This window comes from Salmo salar, chromosome 10, assembly GCF_965601325.2.
Source record: "Salmo salar chromosome 10, fSalSal1, whole genome shotgun sequence".
NCBI lineage: Eukaryota > Metazoa > Chordata > Actinopteri > Salmoniformes > Salmonidae > Salmo > Salmo salar.
In genome coordinates, this window is record NC_138300.1 from 17,594,090 (window position 1) to 17,621,191 (window position 27,102).

A 27,102-nucleotide genomic window follows, 5' to 3' on the forward strand; every position below is an offset into this window, starting at 1 on the left:
GTCAATGAACAGCATTCTCACATAGGTGTCCAGGTGGGAAAGGGCAGTGTGGAGTGCGATTGAGATTGCATCATCTGTGGATCTGTTGGGGCGGTATGCAAATTAGAGTGGGTCTAGGGTATCCGGAAGGATGCTGTTGTGATCCATGACTAGCCTTTCAAAGCACTTCATGGCTACCGACGTGAGTGCTATGGGGTGCTAATTATTTAGGCAGGTTACCTTGGCTTCCTTGGGCACAGGGACTATGGTGGTCTGCTTGAAACATGTAGGTATTACAGACTCTGTCAGGGAGAGGTTGAAAATGTCAGTTTAGACACTTGCCAGTTGGTCCGCGCATGCTTTGAGTACACGGCCTGGTAATGCGTCTGGCCCCGCAGCTTTGTGAATGTTGAACTGTTTAAAGGTCTTGCTCAGATCGGCTACCGAGAGCGTTATCACACAGTCATCCAGAACAGCTGGTGCTCTCATGCATGATTCAGTGTTGCTTGCCTCGAAGGTGCATAAAAGGCATTTAGCTCGTCTGGTAGGTTCGCGTCACTGGGCAGCTCGCGTCTGGCTTTCCCTTTGTAGTCCGTAAAAGTTTTCAAGCCCTGCCACATCCGACGAGCATCAGAGCCGGTGTAGTAGGATTCAATCTGAATCCTGTATTGACACTTTGCTTGTTTGTTGGTTCGTTTGAGGGCATAGCAGGATTTCTTATAAGCGTCCGGATTAGTGTCCTGTTCCTTGAAACCGGCAGTTCTAGCCTTTAGCTCGATGTGGATGTTGCCTGTAAAGTCACTGTGGGGACAACGTCGCCGATGCACTTATTGATGGAGCCGATGACTGAGGTGGTATACACCTCAATGCCATTGTATGAATCCTACAACATATTACAGTCTGTGTTAGCAAAACAGTCCTGTAGTGTAGCATCCGCATCATCTGACCACTTCCGTATTGAGCAAGTCACTGGTACATCCTGCTTTAGTTTTAGCTTGTACGCAGGAATGAGGAGGATAGAATTATGGTCAGATTTGTCGAATGGAGGGCTGGGGAGAGCTTTGTATGCATCTCTGTGTGTGGAGTAAAGGTGGTCTAGAGTTTTTTTTTTTCTCCCTCTGGTTGCACGTGATATTCAGGTAAACAATTTCATTTGCCTGCATTAAAGTCCCCAGCCACTAGGAGTGCCGCTTCTGGATGAGCATTTTCTTCTTTGCTTATGTCCTTATAGAGTTGGTTGAGAGCGGTCTTAGTGCCAGCTTCGGTTTGTGGTGGTAAATAGATGGCTATGAATAATACAGAAGAGAACTCTCTTGGTAGATAGTGTGGTCTACAGCTTATCATAAGGTACTCTACCTCAGGCGAGCAGTACCTCGAGACTTCTTTAGGGGCAGAATCGTAGGTTCATCAATTTTATTTTCCAATGATTGCATGTTAACCAGTAGAATGGGTGGAAGTAAGAGTTTACTCGCTCGCCTACAGATTCTCAGAAGGCAGCCCGACCTGCACCCCTTTTCCTCTGTCTTTTCTTCACACAAATGACTGGGATTTGAGCCTGTTCCTGGGAAAGCAAAAAATCCTTCTCGTCGAACTCATTAACCCCTGGTCGGGCCATTAGCATAACAAAATGTAATATTTTCTTTTTTCAAATATAGGACTATGTTATATCGTTTTATAGATACACCTCTCCTGAATCGAACCACGTTGTCCGATTTCAAAAAGGCTTTACAGCAAAAGCAAAACATTAGATTATGTTAGAGGAGTATATCGTAAAAGTAGCCACATAGCCATTTTCCGACCAACCACATGCATCACAAATAACCAAAAAACAGCTAAATGCAGCACTAACCTTTGACAATCTTCAGCAGATGACACTCCTAGGACATTATGTTACACAATACATGCATTCTTTTGTTCGATAAAGTTCATATTTATATATAAAAACAGCATTTTACATCGGCGCGTGACGTTGACTAACTATTTTCCCTCAAATGCATCCGGTGAAACAGCGCTACAATTTACTAAATTACTATTCGAAAACATTTTTAAAATGTAATATTGTCATTCTAAGATTTATAGATGAATATCTCTTGAAAGCACCTGTAATGCCAGATTTAAAAATAACTTTACTGGGTAATCACACTTTGCGATAAGGCTACCGTTACAGGTCAGCGCCATCTTGGAACAATCGCATATCAAATCTACTCTTGTATACCATTGTCAATAATCCCTTACCTTTGATTATCTTCCTCAGAAAGCACTTCCAGGAATCCCAGGTCCACAATAAATGTATTTTAGTTCGAAAAAGTTAATCCTTTACGTCCCAATAGCTTGTTCTTGTTAGCGCGTTCTGAAGGCTGCTCCAAAACTTCCGTCGGCTGCGGGACTACTCTTTCAATAAAATGCATTTTTTTTAAATTTAGGTTCGTTCAAACATGTCAAACGTTGTATAACATAAATCTTTAGGGCCTTTTTCAACCAGAGCTCCAATAAGATTTAAGGGGGATGATTGCATTGTCTTTCAAAACGTTTTGAAAGGGGAGGGTAGCCAGGGGCGCCGGCGTCATAATGGTGATGGCCCTCCTCATGTGACCACTTTCCACAGCGTCTCATTCAGTTTTCACAGTAGAAGGCTCAAATCACTTTGTAAAGACTGGGGACATCTAGTGGAAGAAATAGGAAGTGCTCAATGAACCATTGCTCACTGTGTGAATTACAGGCAAAGTGGTGAAGTTGAGTCCGCAATTCAGAATTCCACATCCTGTTACGATCGGTCTCGGGGGTTTGACTGCCATATAAGTTCTGTTATACTCACAGACACCATTCAAACAGTTTTAGAAACTTTAGGGTGTTTTCTATCCACAAGTATTAATTCTATGCATATCCTAGCTTCTGAGTTTGAGTAGGAGGCCGTTTAAAATGGGCACGAATTTTTATCAAAAATCGCTGTAGCGCCCCCTATCCTAGGCGACCGTCAAGAGGTTAAAGGAAAAAGTTTCTTCCAGTTCGTGGTGAGTAATCGCTGTTCTAAGAGATGGTAGCAGCAACATTATGTACAAAATAATTGTTAAAAATAAGTTACAAACAACGTAAAAAAAATAACAAAATAGCAAAGTTGGTTAGGAGCATGTAAAACGTCAGCCATCCTCTTCGTACTACCATCGTACTATGGCGCCGAAGAGGATCATTGCTAGACAGCCATTTTCAAGTCTCGCCATAGATTTTCAAGCTGATTTAAGTCAAAACTGTAACTAGGCCACTCAGGACGTGGTACAAACGGGATAGATGTTTTGGAATATTTTATATTCTGTACAGGCTTCCTTCTTTTCCCTCTATCAATGAGGTTAGTATTGTGGAGTAACTACAATGTTGATCCATTCTCAGTTTTCTCCTATCACAGTCATTAAACTCTGTAACTGTTTTAAGTCACCATTGACCTGATGATGAAATCCCTGAGTGGTTTCCTTCCTCTCCGGCAACTGAGTTAGGAAGGACTCCTGTATCTTTGTAGTGACTGGGTATATTAATACACCATCCAAAGTATAATTAATAATTTCACCATGCTCAAGGGATATTCAATGTCTTTTTTTAAAAACTTTTTTTAACCAACTTCCACTAGTGGTCCTTCTTTGCGAGGCATTGGAAAACCTACTTAGTCTTTGTGGTTGAATCTGTGTTTGAAATGTACTGCTCGACTGAGAGACCTTACAGATAATTGTAAGTGTGGGGTACAGAGGTGAGGTAGTCATTCAAAAATAATGCTAATTAAACACTATTGTTGCACACACCGTGAGTCCATGCAACTTATTATTTGACTTGTTAAGCAAAATTTTACTCCTGAACTTGCCATAACAAAGGGGTTGAATACTTATTGACTCAAGACATTTCAGCTTTTCATTTTTTTATCATTAGTACACATTTTGGAATACATAATTCCCCTTTCACTTTATGGGGTATTTTGTGTAAGCCAGTGACCAAAAATCTAAATTTAATCAATTTTAAATTCAGGCTGTAATACAACAAAATTTGGGAAAAGTCGAGGGGTGTGAATACTTTCTTTCAATGCCATTCCCTCTATATCTTCTTGACTGAAGGCTCTACTCAGTCAAAACCAATACCTTAGCTTTTAGGATGAGACAAACACTTGCATCAAAATGTCTGAATTTCAAAGAAGATATTGAGTTTTCTTTTGTTCACCTCTACAGTCATTGTTTTGTTGAGTACATTTGACTCATCCAAGCTACCTGCTTACTGGTTTTGGACAGAATGCGTTGACGTCACCAGTTCCGTTTTGCATAACAACAACTAATTTGGTAGCAAACAATGTCCCATGCTGACTGGGTTAAAACCTGTGGAGTGGTCTTATCTGGCCCCACTGTGCTAGTTTATCTGCACAGCCTTGCTCCAACGACTCAGAAACCACTGGTGACGTCAACGCACACCCACTCTCAGACGCCTCAACCTCTGTGGTCAATGACTTGGGCCTCTGGCACAGATAGGGAAACAAGTAGGACTGTGAGAAAGTGTGTGTGTGCATGCTTGTGTGTTGATGTGTGTGTGCGGATGTGCTTGTTTGAGAATATAACAACACACACAAGCCACCGCAGCCTAGCCTCTCTGTCTACACTTTCTGCCCAAACCCTCAACACTGTCACCAACAATAATATTCTCTCTAAACTGCGCGCATGCGCAGCCGCACACCACCTCCAGGACTGCCACCCAGAAGAAATGCCATGCCGCGCAGAGACGCATGAGATTGAACTTCACTGAGTTCGCCCCATTAGTTTGCACTATATTGATCAACGTTTTTTCTGTGATCGAATCAACATTATAACAGCCACTTTTCAATGCAACAAACCAAAACGAATCTAACTTTGCAAGATTGAGTCTGTGATTTTGTTGTAGGCAGAGCCAGAGCGCAACGGAGTAGAGTAGATTTCTATTGGCCGGTGTAGCCCACGAGCGGTCTGTCAATCACCCGCGAGTGAATGCGCTTTTCAGATCAGAGCCGCGGGAGTGGACATTTGTTGATTTTCTTTGCGAGTTATTAGCCCAGTTATAGATAATTATAGGTCCGCAATGGAGAGTTACTGCTTCATACAAGAGCACAAAACGTGTAGGCTACATTTCAAGCTTTATTTGAAAAGCCAGTCAGATAAAAAGCTTATTCTTAATTAAAGCAGTAGTGTTGTTTTTTGAGACAGGCATGAATATGCAAATAAGCCAATAGACAGAGGGGTAGCCTACATTGTCTAATTCGCTGTATGGTAGTAATAATAATACATTTAATTTTTTTAAGTGGTTTCTTGCATCATATAACACTATACAATGCAATTTGTATGGCCCATGGTGTTACAGACCAAGTCAAAAATCATTAGTCAAGCCCTTCATTATGTAAAAACGTTTCTAAAACTCTCATGCAATGTAGGCCTGCATTGAACACCGCATATACTGTAGGCTATTGTAGGCTATTTCATAGAAATCAAATGCTATTTCCGTGTGAAAATGTTATGTGATTTGCTCCATTGGTTTTGTTGGTAGGCCTACATTATGATTAAATAGCCACAATAGCCTATTGGCTTCTGTCTAAAACTGTAATGGTACAGCCTCAATGTTCACTGTAAACGTGCTCCGGAAGTTGTACAAAATTCTTACAACATTCAAGTTTCCACTCACAAGACCAAACATTCTCACAGAAAGGGGACAGACAATTTTATGTTTCCTTCCTAAGAGACACCAGGCACATGTGACAAGAGGACATCATGCCCAGTGTGCCTCAGTCTTCCTCTTCTTGGCTGCAAAGTCTTAATGTGAAAAGGAAGTGGAGGAACCTGCCTCACACCAGGGCTCAATCACTTGCTTATTGAAAGGCACCTATTAAAGCCATATGAGTCTTGTTAGAGGAGAGCACCCCTGCTCCCCTGAGCTTGTTTGTTCCATGGCGAGCCCTGCTCTGAGTCCTTCTCTGCCCGTTGAGCGCTCATGTTCCATGGCCCGCCTGCCTAATTGTGGCCGCTCGGGGGTAGATGCAAAGGGGGTCGATGCAAAGGGCCAAATCAAGACCTGGCCCGCTGGGGCCCTAATCAGACTCAGCTGGCAGGACGCAGAGGGTGTGTGTGTGGGGGGGGAAGGGAGGTTTTGTGTGTGTGCGCGTGTGTCTATTCTGAGTACATGGTTGGGGGGTTTACTCAATCAATATAACTTGTGGGAAGAGGGCTGCAGGTTTCTGATAGGGCTTAATTAGTTTATGACCTGAGCAGTCTAACCCATGTATCATCCCTTAACCATTCAGCACAAGTTAATGGCAATCACCTCATCCTTACATGGTGTGCCATTAGATTAAGAGTTTCCATATTAGTGCTAATCAGTTCCCCACGTACCGTACCCAACATAATCAATAAGATGAGTCAGGCCTACTTACACTACATGACCAAAAGTATGTGGACACCTGCTCGTCGAACATCTCATTCCAAAATCATGGGCATTAATATGGAGCTGGTCCCCCCCCTTGCTGCTATAACAGCCTCCACTCTTCTGGGAAGGCTTTCCACTAGATGTTGTAACGTTGCTGCTGGAATTTGCGTTCATTCAGCCACAAGAGCATTAGTGAGGTCAGGCACTGATGTTGGGTGATTAGGCCTGGCTGGCAGTCGGCGTTCCAATTCATCCCAAAGGTGTTTGATGGAGTTGAGGTCAGGGCTCTGTGCAGGCCAGTCAAGTTCTTCCACACTGCTCTTGACAAACCATTTCTGTATGGACCTCACTTTGTGCATGGGGGAATTGTCATGCTGAACAAGGAAAAGGCCTTCCCTAAACTGTTGCCACAAAGTTGGAAGCACAGAATCGTTTAGAATGTCATTGTATGCTGTAGCGTTAAGATTTCCCTTCACTGGAACTAAGGGGCCTAGCCCGAACCATGAAAAACAGCCCTAGACCATTATTCCTCCTCCATTAAACTTTACAGTTAGCACTATGCATTTGGGAAAGTAGCGTTTTCCTGGCATCCGCCAAACCCAGATACGTCCGTCGGACTGCTAGATGGTAAAGCGCGATTCATTACTCCAGTGAACACGTTTCCACTGTTTCAGAGTCCAATGGCGGTGAGCTTTAAACCACTCCAGCCGACGCTTGGCATTAAGCATGGTGATCTTCGGCTTGTGTGCTGCTGCTCGGCCATGGAAACCCATTTCATGAAGCTCCCGACGAGCAGTTCTTGTGCTGACGTTGCTTCCAGAGGCAGTTTGGACAGACGATTTTTACTCGCTACATGCTTCAGCACTCGGCAGTCCCGTTCTGTGTGCTTCTGTAGCCTACCACTTCGCGGCTGAGCTGTTGTTGCTCCTAGACGTTTTCACTTCACAATATCAACAGGTACAGATGACCAGGGCAGAAATTTGACGAACTGACTTGTTGGAAAGCTGGCATCCTATGACGGTGCCATGTTGAAAGTCACCGAGATCTTCAGTAAGGCCATTCTACTGCTAATGTTTGTCTATGGAGATTGCATGACTGTGTGCTCGATTTTATACACCTGTCAGCAACGGGTGTGTCTGCAATAGCCGAGTCAACTAATTTGAAGGGGTGTCCACATACTTGTTTACAGTTGAAGTCGGAAGTTTACATACACCTTAGCCAAATACATTTAAACTCAGTTTTTCACAATTCCTGACATTTAATCCTAGTAAAAAATTCCCTGTTTTAGGTCCGTTAGGATTACCACTTTATTTTAAGAATGTGAAATGTCAAAATAATAGTAGAGAAAATGATTTATTTCTGCTTTTATTTCTTTCATCACATTCCCAGTGGGTCAGAAGTTTACATACACTCAATTAGTATTTCGTAGCATTGCCTTCAAATTGTTTAACTTGGGTCAAACGTTTCGGGTAGCCTTCCACAAGCTTCCCACAATAATTTGGGTGAATTTTGGCCCATTCCTCCTGACAGAGCTGGTGTAACTGAGTCAGGTTTGTAGGCCTCCTTGCTCGCACATGCTTTTTCAGTTCCCACAATAATCTACCCACACATTTTCTATAGGATTGAGGTCAGGGTTTTGTGATGGCCACTCCAATACCTTGACTTTGTTGTCCTTAAGCCATTTTGCCACAACTTTGGAAGTATACTTGGGGTCATTGTCCATTTGGAAGACCCATTTGCGACCAAGCTTTAACTTCCTGACTGATGTCTTGAGATGTTGCTTCAATATATCCACATACTTTTGCTTCCTCATGATGCCATCTATTTTGTGAAGTGCACCAGTCCCTCCTGCAGCAAAGCACCCAAACAACATGATGCTGCCACCCCCGTGCTTCACTATTGGGATGGTGTTCTTCGGCTTGCAAGCATCCCCCTTTTTCCTTCAAACATAACGATGGTCATTATGGCCAAACAGTTCTATTTTTGTTTCATCAGACCAGAGGACATTTCTCCAAAAAGTATGATTTTTGTCCCCATGTGCAATTGCAAATCATAGTCTGGCTTTTTTTATGGCGGTTTTAGAGCAGTGGCTTCTTCCTTGCTGAGCGGCCTTTCAGATTATGTCGATATAGGACTTGTTTTAATGTGGCTATAGATACTTTTGTACCTGTTTCCTCCAGCATCTTCACAAGGTCCTTTGCTGTTTTTCTGGGATTGATTTGCACTTTTCGCACCAAAGTACGTTCATCTCTAGGAGACAGAACGTGTCTCCTTCCTGAGCGGTATGGCGGCTGCGTGGTCCCATGGTGTTATTACTTGCGTACTATTGTTTGTACAGATGAACGTGGTACCTTCAGGCGTTTGGAAATTGCTCCCAAGGATGAACCAGACTTGTAGAGGTCTACAATTCTTTTTTTGAGGTCTTGGCTGATTTCTTTAGATTTTTCTATGATGTCAAGCAAAGAGGCACTGAGTTTGAAGGTAGGCCTTGAAATACATCCACAGGTACACCTCCAATTGACTCAAATGATGTCAATTATCCTATCAGAAGCTTCTAAAGCCGTGACATAATTTACTGGAATTTTCCAAGCTGTTTAAAGGCACAGTCAACTTAGTGTATGTAAACTTCTGACCCATTGGAATTGTGATACAGTGAGTTATACGTGAAATAATCTGTCTGTAAACAATTGTTGGAAAAATGACTTGTGTCATGAACAAAGTAGATGTCCTAACCGACTTGCCAAAACTATAGTTTGTTACAAAGAAATTTGTGGAGTGGTTGAAAAACGAGTTTTAATGACTCCAACCTAAGTGTATGTAAACTTCCGACTTCAACTATATATAGTGTATGTAGTCATCAAAGTCCTATCCCTGTAGCTGAAACCCCTTCAGATTGGCCAAGACCATAAGCACTTGGTTCAGGCCCATTTCAACACATTGAAATATCCTATTTCCAGTTGGAAAGGGTATTGAATTGAACAAACCTCAAGGTTTGCGTCTGACTACATCGTCAACTCGTACTACCCCCGAAGTGTGTGTGCTGTATCTTAGTGGGTGTCTAAATGTGCCTATGAGCAGCTGGCCTGCTCTCTGGCTTACGTCTGTGGCTTTACATGACGACGCGTCCAGATGTGATTGACGTCAGTCTCACGACATACAAGCCACCTTCAAACGGGAGTCCCTGCTTACAGACAGGACACACACACTCTCTCTCCCTTTGATGTGGGAGCAGAGATCAGAGCCTCCCTGCCTTGGCTCTCCACCCCTCCCTCGTTCCCTCCACCCCACCCCTCCCTCCCTTCCTCCTTTAACCAAATGTTTACCGCTCCTGTTTTCTTTCCCTCATATGCCTCCATGCAGCCAATGCCACAACCTTCATTTTTTTCCTTTCTTAATTTTCTTTTACAAGGGAGTGTTTTTTTTCCACACAACATATTATAAACATTCCTCCCATAGACTGCAAAGACAGGGAAATCGCTGGAAATACCCCATATTCAAGAAACAACTATTTGCATTTTCTCTCATGGCCAGCGCTTTCACTTCCACTGATCACATCACAGTCTGTCAAGCTTTGTGTCATTCACACTGAGGGCTTGACAGATAAATACTTGTCTTTTGCCTGATGAGCCTTTAATGAACTTCCATTTTCCTCCAAGAATGGCTGAATATCTCTCGCCGATCCAGTTTGTTCTTGATTTTATGCACCTTGTTTGGACTGCGAGGTAGCAACAGTGTGATTTTTCCCTTTCCATTGGGAAAGAGCATGTTGATTCCATTCTAAAAGGACAATAATGAAACACGGGAGAGAAAGAAAGGGTCATACCACAGAGGTCAAGCCAGGGCTGGTCTCCTCTGACGGAGAGATTTGAGAGGACTAGCACTAGCTAATTGCTAACAGATACCCAGCACGCAAGCAGAGTCCTACCGGCTAAAGTTCCATACTGTAATACCCACCTGTAGAGATAGGGGAAAGGGCTCATGCTGGAATACCACTTTTTTCACATCATGACACTTCATTAATTTTATGCCTTCTTGCCTCCTCGCCTAGGTCATGGGATTGAGCAGAGCTGATGGTATCATATTAAGTAGTCATGAGTTGCAGGTTGGCAATGTCCCAATGGGTAATGTTTGTGTCATAGCAAATGAAGGCAAATGGTAATACAGATGGGTGGTGGTTTGGGTGAGTTACTGTCATAGAAGAGCACTTCAAAACCAAGAGAAAAGCACTTCAGGTAAATGCAAGTCTTTTAAAGAGCTTGGACTTCAATTTTCACAGAAGTTTCTTTCAACTGTCAACATTTGAGGGGGGTTATTTCCTCTCCAAAAGCACAAGAGGCCACAAGAGGCAGGGGTGAAAGTGAGTCCACGAGAGGCAGGGGTGAAAGTGAGTCCACGAGAGGCAGGGGTGAAAGTGAGTCCACGAGAGGCAGGGGAGAAAGTGAGGCCACGAGGGGGAGAAAGTGAGGCCACGAGAAGTAGGTTCCACACTAGATGTGAGAGAATTGAGCTGTGTAGCCGTTGTAGCACTCTTGACAGGCCTGAGCAGGGCCCACCACAGTAGCTTATCTACCTCTCCCAGTCGTCTGTCACAAGCGCCTCTGACGTCACGGCCCCGGCCAGAGTTTATGGGTATACGGATGGTGGCATTCTGGAGCCGTTGTGGCGCTCATCTGATACATGGCTGCTTGTGTGTTACTACAGGACCACTGCTGGATAGGATAGGATCCTCCAGTTCCCCTTGGAGTAAGTGAAGCCAAAGCGTGTGAGTGGGTGTGTTTGTGGGAGGTGGGGTGGGTGATACTGTACGGGTGTGTGTGTGTGTGTGTGTGTGTGTGTGTGTGTGTGGTGTGTGTGTGTGTGTGTGTGTGTGTGTGTGTGTGTGTGTGTGTGTGTGTGTGTGTGTGTGTGTGTGTGTATTTATTTGTATCTGTTATATCAGTTACTTCTATACTCTCACTCTTCATGTATACATCCTGTATATTTTTGAAGCGGTTTTAATAGCTGAAGTTTTTTTACCTCTGATTCTTGTTGGCTGGTACAGAGGCTTGTTCCGGTAAGAGTTCAGCCACAGTACGGAACAGTATCGTCAGTTGGCGGTGAACAAAAGCAAAGAAGGCCTATCTTTTGGCTTTGCTGTGGAGATCTTTCCAAAAGTTTCTCAGTTCCTTTAGTTCTTAACATTTCAGTTTATTTATGATTAATGTGAGACAATATGGGTTCTATTATCTTATTGGCTCAAGTGGTACATCCAACTTGTGTCCAGCTGTGCCTCACCAACTTACTAGGCCAAACACTCCCTTTTTTAAACCGCTAAATGTCAAAAGCTAACATATTTGTCATATTAGGTTAAACTGCTTATCTGGATTACAATGTTTATAAAAATGATGATTATTATAAAAAATGATATTATTCTTAATCCATTTGATCAAGCCAGTTAAAGTCCCGAAGTATTGTTGCTCTGATATCAGGAACGTTTGTTTGTGTGCGTGCATGTATATGGAGGGTGGAACATGTATGTGTTCAGAACTTCCGAACTGCATGTTACCAGTAAAGTTGGGTCTCTCTTACCCTGTTGACAGCGAGTCAAGTTGTGGTGTTCGGAGAGTCGCTCAGAGAGAAAAAGAATCAACAGACGGGTCTCTGATGACTCCATGTCTGTTCTCGTGCAACGACTTCTCTTCATGGGCTATTTTTAGAAAACATATGCTCATGGCTGTGTCTTATGTCGTTGTACACAGAACGTTTTTCCCTTTTGGTCAACTTGTATGAATTGATACACAGTGAATGTGTTATGTTGTGGGGTTACATTTTGTTCGGCTGTTGAGATGATAAATAACTTGTATAACATGTTTATCAGTATCCAGAAATGACTTATAAACACCAGAAGCTAGACCAGATAAGAGAAGAATAGTCAGTAACCTATCTAAAACACCTTTGGCTAGATCCGGTACAAAAGTATACAGGGCAAAGAGCCTCATTTACAAAGGACAGCAAACGTTAACCATGGAGTTTGGGTTCAAAAGTTGAGTGTTTGACATAGGTTTAATAGGAGGTGTTGAAATTGTTTACTCTAGACTGGCACATGGGACCTCAAATAAAAAGTCAGTTTTGCGCTAATGCTCTGTCTTCATACATAAGCTGTGTTGAGATATGCAGTTTCAAATACATTCTTTTTTCCCCCTTGTTTTTGGTGGTGCACTGCGTTGTTTTTGTTACGGGTGAGAGTTGCAACACTAACATCCCCCTTTCCCAAACCAGGTGCCCCCTTTCCCCCCAGTAGAAAGCTTACGCATCCCCAGGAACACACACCAAAAAAGGTCCACTCCTCTCTTTTCCTACATTCTCTGCCTCCACTCCCTTCTTTCCTGGTGTGTAAGGGCTGCGGGAACTTCCCCGAGACAAACACACACACTTTGATTGTCATAGGTCAGCGAGGCCCCCGGAGCTGGTTCTCACGCCACTCGGAAAGAAAACAGAAGGGGGATTGGACTTTTTATTAGCTAAAAGCGGTATTTGGGGAACGACAATGTCCATTCTTCCTTTGTCTGAATGACACAGACCTGAAGGCTTCTTTGAGTTTCCTCTGAATCACTACTCACTTCACCCCTACCCCCTACCTCCTTGTACAAATGACCTCGACTAACCTGTACCTCCTGTATATAGCCTCGTTATTGTTATTTTATTGTGTTACTTCTTCTTATTTTTTACTTTCGTTTATTTGGTAAACATTTTCTTAACTCTTTCTTGAACTGCACTGTTGGTTAAGGGCTTGTAAGTAAGCATTTCAAGGTAAGGTCTACACTTGTTCTATTCGGCGCATGTGACAAATAAAGTTTGATTTGATTTGAATCCTGAGGGGGGCATATCCTTTTATCCAGGAACTAATGGATTTGCTCTTTTTCCCACAATTGAAGAGGAAAGGAAACACGGAGGGTTATCTTTGTGTTTGTGGAGATCAGATGACGTTTCGATATCACCATTCCCGTTCAGTATAAGATAGTCATTTAGTGATTAGTCTGCACCAAATGGTTGTGTGTGTGCGTGTGTATATGTGCCAGTGGTCTCCTCGGGAGAAACCCCAGAAGGGTGTGTGCCACAGTGGGACACAGGGAGGCCTGTCTCCCACGAGTTCTGATGGTAGTCCAGACTCAAAGAGAAGGGAAAGGAGACACTGACTGACGTCAGAGCCTGAGAACAATGACAACACCAAGGTCACTATGGCCATTTATGACCTACCAGACAAAGAGCACCTCATAGAACATCACCATAATAAGAGATGACTGATTCAAAGGTTTATTCAGTGGAGTGGCACAATTGGTTTAATGCTTGTGTGTCAAGTAACTACATGATACGTATCCTCCGTGTTGAGTGTAGTGTCTGTGTAACATCAGATTTTTTTATTATACTTTTTTTATTCATTTACAGTAGCAGACACACTTATCCAGAGCAATTAGGGTTAAGTACCTTGCTCAAGGGCACATCGGCAGATTTCACCTAGTTAGCTCAGGGATTCGAACCAGCAACCTTTCGGTTACTGGCCCAACCTCTTAACCACCACCCAGTCCACATTGAGGCACAAACTCATCTTACATGTTCTCTGGCTGACATTTAAGATGCATGTACTTTAAACAGTGGTCGCATTGCTCTGTGCTCTCTATAGAAACACTGTTGTGCTGGGGAACATGCACTGACTGGCACAGTGATGAGTTATATTTCTGTCTCCAATAGATGGTGCTACCTGACACTCAGAAGCCCATTCTGTTTCCACTATTTTTTATTTAACCTTTATTTAACTAGGCAAGTCAGTTAAGAGCAAATATTTTTTTTTAGAATGATGGCCTACCCCAGCCAAACCCGGACAATTGTGCACCGCCTTATGGGACTCCCGATCACGGCCGGTTGTGATACAGCCTGGGATCGAACCAGGGTCTGCAGTGATGCCTCTAGCTCTGAGATGCAGTGCCTTAAACCGCTGCGCCACTCGGGAGCCCAGTAGAGGGAACTAACAGTATGAATACCACTGTTTATGGACACTTGTCCACCCACTCAGTGTGATAATCCCAGGTTTTTCCTAGTGGCATTTCTTGTGAGTGGGAGCGTTGTTGAGAAGAGAAGCTGCCTGCAGCTGGGAAGGAGATAGCCACAGTCCATAAGTGTACTCTGATATCTCCAAGCCTCAGGCTCTGATAGTTTACTCAAACATGAACATTTCATGTGAATGACGTGGATTTCAGTTCTAATGGGTGAGTTTTGTTTCACGTGTGAGTGTTTTTGGGGGTTAATTCAGTTATTTTGGATAGAGCTATTCATAGCTGCTGACGCCATTGGCCCCGTGATTGATGACATCCCACCGTCAGAGCTGGCCCAAATCGCTCCGAGGGGACGGACGCATCTTTGAAAATTAGATGAAGGGAAGGGTGAGAAAAAGGGAGGGAAGGGAGGAGGAGAGGTGGGGTAATAAGGCAAGCCCCTCCCCCTGGGGCTCTCCCCACCAATCAGGGAGGAAAGGGAGGAGGAGAGGTTGGGTAATAAGGCAAGCCCTGGCACTGATGCGTTTATACTGCACCTCCTCTCTCTCTTGATCTCTCTCTCTCATTGTTTCTGATTAATGATGTCAGCCACTGCCCGAGTATGGTGCAGGTTTGTTTTTAAATGTTAATTTAGGTAAAATACTGAGCCTCGTTGTATTTAGGGTGCATACGACACAACACAACACAGCCCATACAGAGGCATGCAAGTTCGACTGCTGTTGTGAGAGGAGGGAAATGCACTCGTTCATCCACAGGTGGTTGTTGCAGGTGCCTCGGAGACGTTCAGCAATAGTTTAACTCAAAAGAAATTCGCACGCCACACAGTGCTGGCAAATAATCACTTGTTTGTCGAAAGCATGACAAAAAAAAATCTGCAGCACTTTCTATTCATAACGTGTCGAACTTGAAGTCGAGTGAAAGGGTATGTACCGTATGGGGTGAGGGTTTCAGCCTAACGTAATTATATGAGACTCCAGCCAGGGGGGGTGTGCTGTATGTTTCAGGCTATGTATAGCCCTCTCGCATGTACCTCCATCAATGATAGAGGGCTATTCTTAGAACCACTCTCTCCAACTCCACCTCAGCCTGACCTTGCAGCTGCCGCCTGTATACCGTGGCACCGCCCTGGAACAACTCCACCTCAGCCTGACCTTGCAGCTGCCGCCTGTATACCGTGGCACCGCCCTGGAACAACTCCACCTCAGCCTGACCTTGCAGCTGCCGCTTGTATACCGTGGCACCGCCCTGGAACAACTCCACCTCAGCCTGACCTTGCAGCTGCCGCTTGTATACCGTGGCACCGCCCTGGAACAACTCCACCTCAGCCTGACCTTGCAGCTGCCGCCTGTATACCGTAGCACCGCCCTGGAACAACTCCACCTCAGCCTGACCTTGCAGCTGCCGCCTGTATACCGTGGCACCGCCCTGGAACAACTCCACCTCAGCCTGACCTTGCAGCTGCCGCCTGTATACCGTGGCACCGCCCTGGAACAACTCCACCTCAGCCTGACCTTGCAGCTGCCGCCTGTATACCGTGGCACCGCCCTGGAACAACTCCACCTCAGCCTGACCTTGCAGCTGCCGCCTGTATACCGTGGCACCGCCCTGGAACAACTCCACCTCAGCCTGACCTTGCAGCTGCCGCCTGTATACCGTGGCACCGCCCTGGAACAACTCCACCTCAGCCTGACCTTGCAGCTGCCGCCTGTATACCGTGGCACCGCCCTGGAACAACTCCGCTTCTGGAGTTCGATTGGACAAAGGAGAGTCACACAGGTCAGACGCACGGTCACGTATTCCTACCAAAGAGCCTAAAGGAGGAGGATATTGTAGTATTATAACTTTGTAAGCATTCACCTGCCGACTGCGGTATGTATAAAGTCCCTGTTGTATTGGATATACTTTGCTCATGCAGAGCCTGTGGTTGATTGGTAACAATTCCGTCTCTTGACCCATACTGTAGCTTAGATGACTTCCTTCCAGAGACTGGGGTTCAATCCCCACATCCAGCATTCTCGCTGTATCTCCCACTTGCCTTTCTCCCCCTCCGATCTCCTAACTGAACATCTGATTGCATTCTCAAAATATGAAAAGGGGAGAGAGAGGAGTTCCACTGTCCCATCAAACAGTCAGCCCTATTATGAGATTGGATGGCTTTGGACTGATCACCCTGACATTTTGGGGTCAGGGTCTGGCTGCAGAGGTGGAGAGGTGCCAGCAGCACCATTTGTTTTAGTGGTGCCCAAGGCCCTGACAGAGACGGTGGACTTTGGCGATGCTGACGTACGTGGGGAAGTCAGTGCTGACACTAGCGTGATTGCGTTCAAATAAATGGTGTGGGGGTTGTAGGGAATGGCTGCTGCTCTAGGCCTGCTATCACTAGGTCAGCTCTTTTCTATTCTCAATATACTGTGTATTAGCTATGAGGCAGGCAGAGATTGGTCAGTGGTGTTCTTTGATGACGATAACTACAATGATGATTTTGGATTGAAGATTCACACATTTTCGGACTTCCATACATCTGTCGTCACACTGGACAGAATAAAGGAAGGGACAATGACATCTTGTCTTCCTGCTCCGCTGCTCCAGACACCTATTCACAGGAATCTTCCCTTCTCTCTCTCTTCTCTCACCCTAAGTTTTGATGTGGAGAATGGGCTGCCGGTGGGACGCAGCCCTCTGGACCCCCAGGCCAGCCCCAGCTCCGGCCTGGTCCTGCAGGCCAACTACCCCCACAGCCAGCGCCGCGAGTCCTTCCTCTACCGCTCCGACTCAGACTTCGACCTCTCACCAAAAGCCATGTCCCGCAACTCCTCCATGGCCAGTGAGCTGTAAGTACCATTGGACCAAAGTGATGCATGACCCTCCTAACCTTAACCCTTCTCCAGGCCCTTTCCTTTTCCCACTCTCTCTCTCTCTCTCACTCTCACTCTCTCTCTTTCTGAATTGTTTTTTCTGACCTTCTGTCTCTCTTTTTGCCGTTGTTGCTCTCCCCCCACCCTTGCTGTTTCACTAACCAATGTCTACTCTCTTATATTTATACTGTCATAGCTAACCCTTCAACTATGATTCCCGCAGAGGTCCCTAAAAACGTAACCTTCCTGTCTCGTATTGTTGATGTTTGTTTCTGGAGATCGGAGGCCATGTCACAGTCTGTTTACCCATGTCAAGTCTAGCTTAGTCACTGGACTCTCGCTCTGTCTTTAAAGGGAAGAGGGCTTGAAGCACTGGGAAGTCGGTTGGCTGCCGCGGTGAGAGATGCGTGTGACACATTTTTTCTATTTAACTTCCCCTTTAAGGACCCACTGCGTTTGCAGGTTTCAGACACTTCCTTCCCTCACAAACCCCTTAACCCCTCCACACACCCCCACCCACCTCCTGCCCCAACACATAACCTTTAACCCCCCTGCCCATACACACACACATGCACACATCCCTTACCCCATTTTCCTCCTGAACCATCCCCAAAAGAAAAACCCCACAGACCTTGCATCTGGGTTGAGCCTGCTGCTGTTTGTGTGCTGCATGGATAGCCTGAGGCCTATAATCTTAACAGAAAGGCTCGACCACAAGACCACACATTATGTGCATGATAATGCCCCCACAGCACAGTTTCAAAGGTTTTTGTTTGTTTTTCCCACAGTTCTTACAGTCAGTTGTGTGCATGTCACTTGTTTCCTCTCCATGTGTCCAATGTGTTAACTGGATACAGGATATATGGGTGTTAAAGGCTGCATTTAGGACGCCCATTGCTTTACACTCAGGGCGTACCATAGAGCCCCAGTATACAGTATATTATATCAATATTGCCCTTGTAAGATGGTGATATTCTGTTCTTCACCTATTTGTTGAAGATGTAGTATCTAACCCAGTGTTTTTGTTTTCTTCTGTCCTTTTAGACATGGAGAAGACATGATTGTGACACCATTTGCACAGGTCAGTGCTATGTTCCTGCGTTTTCTCTTTAAGTGTATGGTAATACACTGCATTATTGTGTGCAGTACAGTGAGCCAGCCTTCTGTACTTCTTGCGTGGAAAATCATGTGATGCACAGTGCTGTCTTGGTGGTGTTTTAAGAGTTAGGGCGCCATTCATTACACACAAACACACACACATGAAATGCTTTATTTCAATCCACAAAGCACATTACAGTCGGGAAGGATTCAAACATTTCAAAGGTCTGTGCGCCAGCGATACTCTTCCAACCCAGACCACCGGCTTTTGCTGCAATAACCCATCTGCACGGAGCGCGTGTCATTGTGTGTCACAACTCAACTAGGGTTACAAAACATGTGAGGAGTCCAATATTGACGTGCGTCGAAGCAGAGCCGGAGATCTTTTATGGGCCGACTGCCCCCAGATTTTTTCACCGGGGTGACATTTTGAACTCGGAGCAGTATTGAGTTGCAACATGAAGGCACACGAAGTACCTGAGACAGGTGTTTAGGGATGTTTTGTACCCCTGCGCATTTCAGTGTCTCACTAGAGCTCACGTGTGTGATAGGTGTATGATGCCTGAGTGGCGGCAGGTAGCCTAGCGGTAAAGACTGTTGGGCCAGTAACCGAAAGGTCGCTGGTTTGAATCCCCAAGCTGTCGATGTGCCCTTGAGCAAGGCACTTAACCCTAATTTCTCCTGTATGTCGCTTTGGATAAGAGCGTCTGCTAAATTACTAAAATGTACAATTATGTAGGACCTGCACATGCCAAAGACAGAGACATTAGCCTGGTCCCAGTACTTTTTGTGCAGTATAGCCAACTGGTCATTGTCACGATAGGTGCAGGCTATACAGCCCAAACAGATCTGGCACCAGGCTACAGAGCCATAGGCAGAGTTTGATCAGCTACCCTCTATGCTGGCATCAAAGTTCCAAAACCGTAACATTCTGATTTTCATTTGATTGTCTTGGGACAGACATAGCTCCCATTAAAAATCGAAAAACCCAAACGAGATCTTATGTTTTAGGAAATCCGGATATTGTGCGTAGAATATCATGGGCATAATGCATCATACCACTAAATCAGTGTCCCCTTCCACCCTCTCTCTTTAGGTGCTCGCCAGTCTCCGAACAGTCAGAAGCAACTTTGCCGTCATAACTCATCTGCAGGATCGGCCCAACAGGCGGCCATCAGGCAGCAACCCTCCCTCAATGCCTACTCATACCAAGCCAAGCATACCAGGTCAATAGGTTACGCATCTGATCATAATTCTTACATTACTTCACAACAGTTGGTTTTGTTGTTCCCTAGTGTCTGCTGTACTCTGTGAATATAATAAGTTCACAAGAACTGAAAATACAGCTTGGCCTACGATCAAACCATAAGATTGGTTTGATGTTACTGCCACAATTGCAAGTATTGTTTATCTGTCAGCTTTACGTTGGTAAGGGCAGTGCAGTGAGAATGCAAAGATGTAAAGAGACATACAGAAAAAATATCTGTTTCTATCTCCATCCTTTTGGGGGGGGGGGGGGGGACAAATGTAGACACTGGTCCTATTTTCTTTGGCAATCCAAAATGCCATAGCTCAATACAAGTACTCAGGAGGACATTTGTAGTATTTGAAGCTGCCATGGTTTGATAATTAGTTTCCACTGATAACAAACCAGAGAAAATCTGCAATAAATGTCTAGAAAATTAATTGTATAGTCTCTGGTTTGAAAAGGAGCCGTACAGTCTAATGCCAGATAACTGAACACAGGGGTCAGGGCCACAGTCTGTGGGACTAGGGTAAAATAAAGAGAAAGTGATCACGCCTGCATAGCCGTGTGAAGTAGGGGTGCTGCAGCACCCCCTGAAAAATCTGATGAATAAAAAAAAAGTACAAATTAAAGTAAATATTTTTTCCACAAAAGCGGACCGATATAGACATCTGTAGCGGGCAAAAAATGTTTTCACCATTTTTTGAAAGATAATTAAGATAGTTATCTTGCAGGGGTCAACAGTTGGAATTGTAAGAGTTGTTGCCCTGTCCTTTTCTCTGTGATCATCATTCTAATGGAATCCAGAAAGAACAAAACTCTGTCCTCAAACATTTACATCAAAAGGTTCAAAGTTATGGGAAATGACCCAAAACATCCACATCAAATTCAATATTTTTCTTGATCAAATAACATGGAAAACAATCACTTTTTGATCAGGATTAATTTATCATCCTTACAAACCACTTAATGTAAATGTACATTACTGTATTGTACATAGGCTGGTCATCTAGGTTTATAACTGTAGACGTTCCATCACCATGAAGAAAAACAATGCACAATACAGTAATTGAGACATCAAGTGGTTTGTGATGATGTGGCGCAGTTGGTAGAGCATGGTGCTTGGAACAGTAGGGTTTTGGGTTCGATTCCCGCTGGGGGACCAATATGAAAATGTATGCACTCACTACTGTAAGTTGCTCTGGATAAGAGTATCTACTAAAATGGAAAAGGAATGAATTTACTATTTCAGTTTCCACATAGAAATAAGTTGCATTTGCAAAGTACTGTATTTCAAGAAACTAGAAAACATAAGCTATATGAAGCAGGTATTATCAGATTAACTGTTTTCTACAGATAATTATCAGACTCAAATGACAAATTCTGGTAAACACTGAAATACAATACATTTAGTTTATTTAAAATCCCCCCCCCCCCCCCCTTGTTTGAGGGTTTGGACATGAACCAAAGGATCTGGGGCTCAGTCTAGACTAGGGCCTGGATGGGATGGTCTCTGGTGGTCTCTCTCAGGGCTTTAACATCATAATGACCTTTGACCTCCTCAGAGGAGCCCTACCAGAAGCTGGCCATAGAGACACTGGAGGAGCTGGACTGGTGTCTGGACCAGCTGGAGACCCTGCAGACCCGTCACTCAGTCAGCGAGATGGCTTCCAACAAGGTGAGCTGTGTTGCATTTGAACTGAGCCTCATCTACAGTAAAAACCTGGGAATGATTGCTTAAAGCAGTGGTATTCAAACTTTTTCAGCAGGGACCCCATTTTTTCCACTCTAATTTCTCGCAACCCCACCCCAAATTGATGACACAACCGTAAAATTGGTCAATTTTGATTTTTACATCAACAAATAACCTTAAATTCATTGCATTTGAATCTCTTATCAAAATTAAAAGAAACCAATAAATAGATTTTTACTCAATAAAATTGTATTTTTTCTAATTATCTTTCTCAAAAACAGTTGTATATTATCCCATACAATAACGTGGCCCCACTGCACTTCCCCCGTGAACCCACTAAGGGTCGCGAACCCAAATTTGAATACCATTGCCCACAGCACCTTTCATCGCTCTCATCAGTCTCACATTGCCCTGTGTTCATGTCGATCACTTGTCTTATGTTTAAGATTTACAAAGTGATGTTATTCTTTACCTGTACAGTATATTAGATTGGAGAATTCAGTTCCTGGTGTAGCATATGCTGTTTTCCTTAATGCATCAAGACAGTGGTTGATTGAAGTGATATGATGCTTTTGTTCGCTATGCCATCTCAATAGCTTTTGAAAATGGCACAGTATACAGTGCATTCGGAAAGTATTCAGACCCCTTGACTTTTTCCACATTTTGTTACATTACAGCCTTATTCTAAAGTGGATTAAACTATTATTTTTCCTCATCAATCTACACACAATACACCATAATGACAAAGCGAAAACAGGTATTTAGAATTTTTGAAAATGTATGAAAATTAAGGTATTCAAGTATTAAAACCCTTTGCTATGAGAATCGGAATTGAGCTCAGGTGCATCCTGTTTCCATTGATCATCCTTGAGATTTTTCTACAACTTGAGGTCCCACAGTTGACAGTGCATGTCAGAGCAAAAACCAAGCCATGAGGTCGAAGGAATTGTCCGTGGAGCTCCGAGACAGGATTGTGTCGAGGCACAGATCTGGGGAAGGGTACCAAAACATTTCTGCAGCATTGAAGGTCCTCAAGAACACAGTGGCCCCCATTTTTAAAAGGAAGAAGTTTGGAACCACCAAGACTCTTCCTAGAGCTGGCCGCCCAGCCAAACTGAGCTCAGGGAGTTGACCAAGAACCTGATGGTCACTCTGACAGAGCTCCAGATTTATTCTGTGGAGATGGGAGAACCCTCCAGAAGGACAACCATCTCTGCAGCACTACACCAATCAGGCCTTTATGGCGTGGCGAAACGGAAGCCGCTCCTCAGTAAAAGGCACATGACAGCCCTCTTGGAGCCAAAGGCACCTAAAGGACTCAGACCATGAAAAACAAGATTATCTGGTCTGATGAAACCAAGATTGAACTCTTTGGCCTGAATGCCAAGCATCGCGTCTGGAGGAAATCTGGCACCATCCCTACAGTGAATCATGGTGGTGGCAGCATCTTGCGGTGGTGATGTTTTTCAGTGGCAGGGACGGGGAGACTAGTCAGGATCGAGGGAAAGATGAAAGGTGCAATGTACAGAGAGATCCTTGATGAAAACCTGCTCCAAAGCTCTCAGACTGGGGCGAAGGTTCACCTTCCAACAGGACAACGACCCTAAGCACACAGCCAAGACAACGCAGAAGTGGCTTCGGGACAAGTCTCTGAATGTCCTTGAGTGGCCCAGCCAGTGCCCGGACTTGAGCCCGATCTAACATCTCTGGATAGACCTGAAAATAGCTGTGCAGTGATGCTCCCCATCCAACCTGACAGAGCTTGAGAGGATCTGCAGAGAAAAATGGGAGAAACTCCCCAAATACAGGTGTGCCAAGCTTGTATCGTCATACCTAAGACTCGAGGCTGTAATCACTGCCAAAGGTGCTTCAACAAAGTACTGAGTAAAGGGTCTGAATACTTATGTAAATGTGATATTTCAGGTTTTTTTGTTGATACATTTGCAAAGATTTCTAAAAACCTGTTTTTGCTTTGTCATTATGGGGTATTGTGTATTGATTTAATCCATTTTAGAATAAGGCTGTAACGTAACAACATTTTGAAAAAGTCAAGGGTCTGAATACATTCTGAATGCACTGTAACAGCTGGAATGCCAAGGTCAAGGAAATGTCTAATAGACATAATAATAATAATAGATTTCATTTGTATAGCGATTTTCGGTTCTGGGTGGAAGATCTTCCACAGTCATCCACAGAGGGAGGTGGAAGTCCAACGGGTCACATCATATGTCTGATCCACTCTCCATGCGCACCTTCCTCACCCGCACCATCCATTTCTCTTCCAACTGAGGCCCAGATGAAGAGTGGAGGACCAGATGAAGGGTTGAGCTGGGGGGAAACGATGGTCAGATCCAGGGGGAAACTAGTCAGAAACCAGGCCACTTCTTTCCATCCCCTGTCGTAGACTCCTTGGTAAACTCCTCCGAAAACATGTAGCACCCACATGGGTGAAGCCATGCGGCCACTAAGCTTGAGGCGCTTGAAGCTCACTACAGTCAACACTACAGTCCACCTTGAAACAAAACCATTGTGGAAAGACTTTAGTGATCCTCTGCCATATTCAACAGTCTTCAAGCCTCTGCCATCTCGTTGTTTCAAATGAAAACAGTCAGTTCAGTTGGTAAAATAACTGACTTACCAGTCTTGCACTACTGTGGATCAATATATAAACGCAACATGCAACAATTTCAAAGATTTTACTGAGTTACAGTTCATATAAGGAAATCAGTCAATTAAAGATACATTCATTAGGCCCTAATCTATGGATTTTACATGACTGGGAATACAGATACATTTACATTTAAGTAATTTAGCAGACGCTCTTATCCAGAGCGACTTACAAATTGGTGCATTCACCTTATAATATCCAGTGGAACAACCACTTTACAATAGTGCATCTAAATCTTTTAAGGGGGGGTTAGAAGGATTACTTTATCCTATCCCAGGTATTCCTTAAAGAGGTGGGGTTTCAGGTGTCTCCGGAAGGTGGTGATTGACTCCGCTGTCCTGGCGTCGTGAGGGAGCTTGTTCCACCATTGGGGTGCCAGAGCAGCGAACAGTTTTGACTGGGCTGAGCGGGAACTGTGCTTCCTCAGAGGTAGGGAGGCGAGCAGGCCAGAGGTGGATGAACGCAGTGCCCTTGTTTGGGTGTAGGGCCTGATCAGAGCCTGAAGGTACGGAGGTGCCGTTCCCCTCACAGCTCCGTAGGCAAGCACCATGGTCTTGTAGCGGATGCGAGCTTCGACTGGAAGCCAGTGGAGAGAGCGGAGGAGCGGGGTGACGTGAGAGAACTTGGGAAGGTTGAACACCAGACGGGCTGCGGCGTTCTGGATGAGTTGTAGGGGTTTAAAGTCACCCAGAACTGTGAGAGGTGAGCCATCCTCAGGAAAGGAACTTCCCTGTAGCCTTCCCTGTAGCTCAGTTGGTAGAGCATGGTGTTTGCAACGCCAGGGTTGTGGGTTCGATTCCCACGGGGGGCCAAGTACGAAAAATAAAAAATAAAAAAATAAATAAAAAAATGTATGAAATGAAAAAAATGAAATGTATGCATTCACTACTGTAAGTCGCTCTGGATAAGAGCGTCTGCTAAATGACTAAAATGTAAAATGTAACTTATCAAGGCGTCAAGCTCATTGATGAACTCTCCAAGGGAACCTGGAGGGCGATAAATGATAAGGATGTTAAGCTTGAAAGGGCTGGTAACTGTGACAGCATGGAATTCAAATGAGGAGATAGACAGATGGGTCAGGGGAGAAAGAGAGAATGTCCACTTGGGAGAGATGAGGATTCCAGTGCCACCACCCCGCTGGCTCGATGCTCTAGGGGTATGCGAGAACACGTGGGCAGACGAGGAGAGAGCAGTAGGAGTAGCAGTGTTATCTGTGGTAATCCATGTTTCCGTCAGCGCCAGGAAGTCTAGGGACTGGAGGGTAGCATAGGCTGAGATGAACTCAGCCTTGTTGGCCGCAGACCGGCAGTTCCAGAGGCTGCCGGAGACCTGGAACTCCACGTGGGTCGTGCGCGCTGGGACCACCAGGTTAGAGTGGCAGCGGCCACGCGGTGTGGAGCGTTTGTATGGCCTGTGCAGAGGGGAGAGAACAGGGATAGACAGACACATAGTAGACAAGCTACAGAAGAGGCTACGCTAATGCAAAGGAGATTGGAATGACAAGTGGACTACAATCTCCTTTGCATTAGCGTAGCCTCTTCTGTAGCTTGTGTCTGTCTATCCCTGTTCTCTCCCCTCTGCACAGGCCATACAAACGCTCCACACCGCGTGGCCGCTGCCACTCTAACCTGGTGGTCCCAGCGCGCACGACCCACGTGGAGTTCCAGGTCTCCGGCAGGTCACAGATACCTTAAAAAAAGGTAGGGGCGTTGATCAGAAAACCAGCCATATCTGGTGTGACCACCATTTGCCTCATGCAGTGCGACACATCTCCTTCGCATAGAGTTGATCAGGCTGTTGATTGTGGCCTGTGGAATGTTTTCCGACTCCTCTTCAATGGCTGTGCGAAGTTTCTGGATATTGGCAGGAACTGGAACACGCCATTGTACAGGTCGATCCAGAGCATCCCTAACAGGCTCAATGGGTGACATGTCTGATGAATATGCAGGCCATGGAAGAACTGGGAAATGTTCAGCTTCCAGGAATTGTGTACAGATCCTTGTGACATGGGGCCGGCTGTGCATTATCATGCTGAAACATGAGGTGATGGCAGTGGATGAATGGCACGACAATGGGCCAATTGCACGCTCCAAAACTTGAGACATCTGTGGCATTGTGTTGTGTGCCAAAACTGCACATTTTAAAGTGGCCTTTTATTGTCCCCAGCACAAGGTGCACCTTTCTAATGATCATGCTGTTTAATCAGCTTCTTTATATGCCACACCTGTCAGGTTTATGGATTATCTTGGCAAAGGAGAAATGCTCACTAACAGGAATGTAAACAAATTTGTGCACAACATTTTTGAGAAATAAGCTTTTTGTGCAAATGGAACATTTCTGGGATATTTTATTTCAGCTCATGAAACATGGGACCAACACTTACATGTTGCATTTATATTCTGGTTCAGTGTATATACAATCAAAACTTAATTAGCTAACAAAATAAAAATAAATACAAATTCTGTCCAAAAACACCTAAAACTATTAAAATATGTACAATATTTACAGAGCTTTCTGCGTATGCAACCTCACGGCGCCATGGTAACCACAGATTCACAGATATGACCACTTATTATTTGGACCCTCCACCAAGTAGGTCTTGTAGGCAGTTGAACTGCTGCTGCATTCTCCCTCTGCTTAAAATTTGGGCAGACAAAGAGGATTGAACTGATGCACACGCCCTCCCATTCAGACACAAACACACACCAACACATGAATGGAGCCCATACTTCCCATTGAAGGAGTTAACCAGTCGCATCGATTCCCATCCCTTCTTTCCACTCCACTCCTCCTGGATGCATTATGTATCCTCCTCTCTCTCTCAGCCTCCACCTCTCACCCTCCCCTCCCCTTTACACCCACAACCAATCAGATCCCTCGCATCCCTCCAGCCTCTGTAGCTGATTGGCTAGGGGGCATCCCGCATGTAGGCAGTTCAAGGGGAGATACACACAGGGAGGGAGAGACTTTCCTCGCTCATACTCTGCCCATCCCTCCCTCCCTCCTTCTATCTTTCACTCCTTCCTCTCGGTCTCTGTGTTTACATTGAGAGTGTGATGGTGGATGAAGGAGCAGCAGTCAGCCATGCGCTCTGGTGTCCTGCACCTAGCTGGACTGTC

At 44.8% G+C, this 27,102-nt stretch overlaps 1 protein-coding gene across 6 annotated transcripts in view; it reads left to right on the forward strand.

Moving 5' to 3' along the window:
- Positions 1 to 27,102, forward strand: part of LOC106613633 (3',5'-cyclic-AMP phosphodiesterase 4C) — a 166,299-nt gene that overhangs the window by 112,035 nt on the left and 27,162 nt on the right. For 3 of the 6 annotated variants that reach the window (XM_045687395.2, XM_045687402.2, XM_045687400.2), the window contains 5 exons: positions 17,063 to 17,254; positions 17,633 to 17,674; positions 18,323 to 18,359; positions 19,473 to 19,602; positions 21,188 to 21,300. In XM_045687395.2, the coding sequence (XP_045543351.1) occupies positions 17,063 to 17,254; positions 17,633 to 17,674; positions 18,323 to 18,359; positions 19,473 to 19,602; positions 21,188 to 21,300 (514 nt within the window). Of the gene's footprint in view, positions 1 to 10,869; positions 11,137 to 17,062; positions 17,255 to 17,632; positions 17,675 to 18,322; positions 18,360 to 19,472; positions 19,603 to 21,187; positions 21,301 to 27,102 lie in introns of those variants that run through there. The other 3 variants (XM_045687396.2, XM_045687401.2, XM_045687403.2) reach the window with 2 other exon arrangements.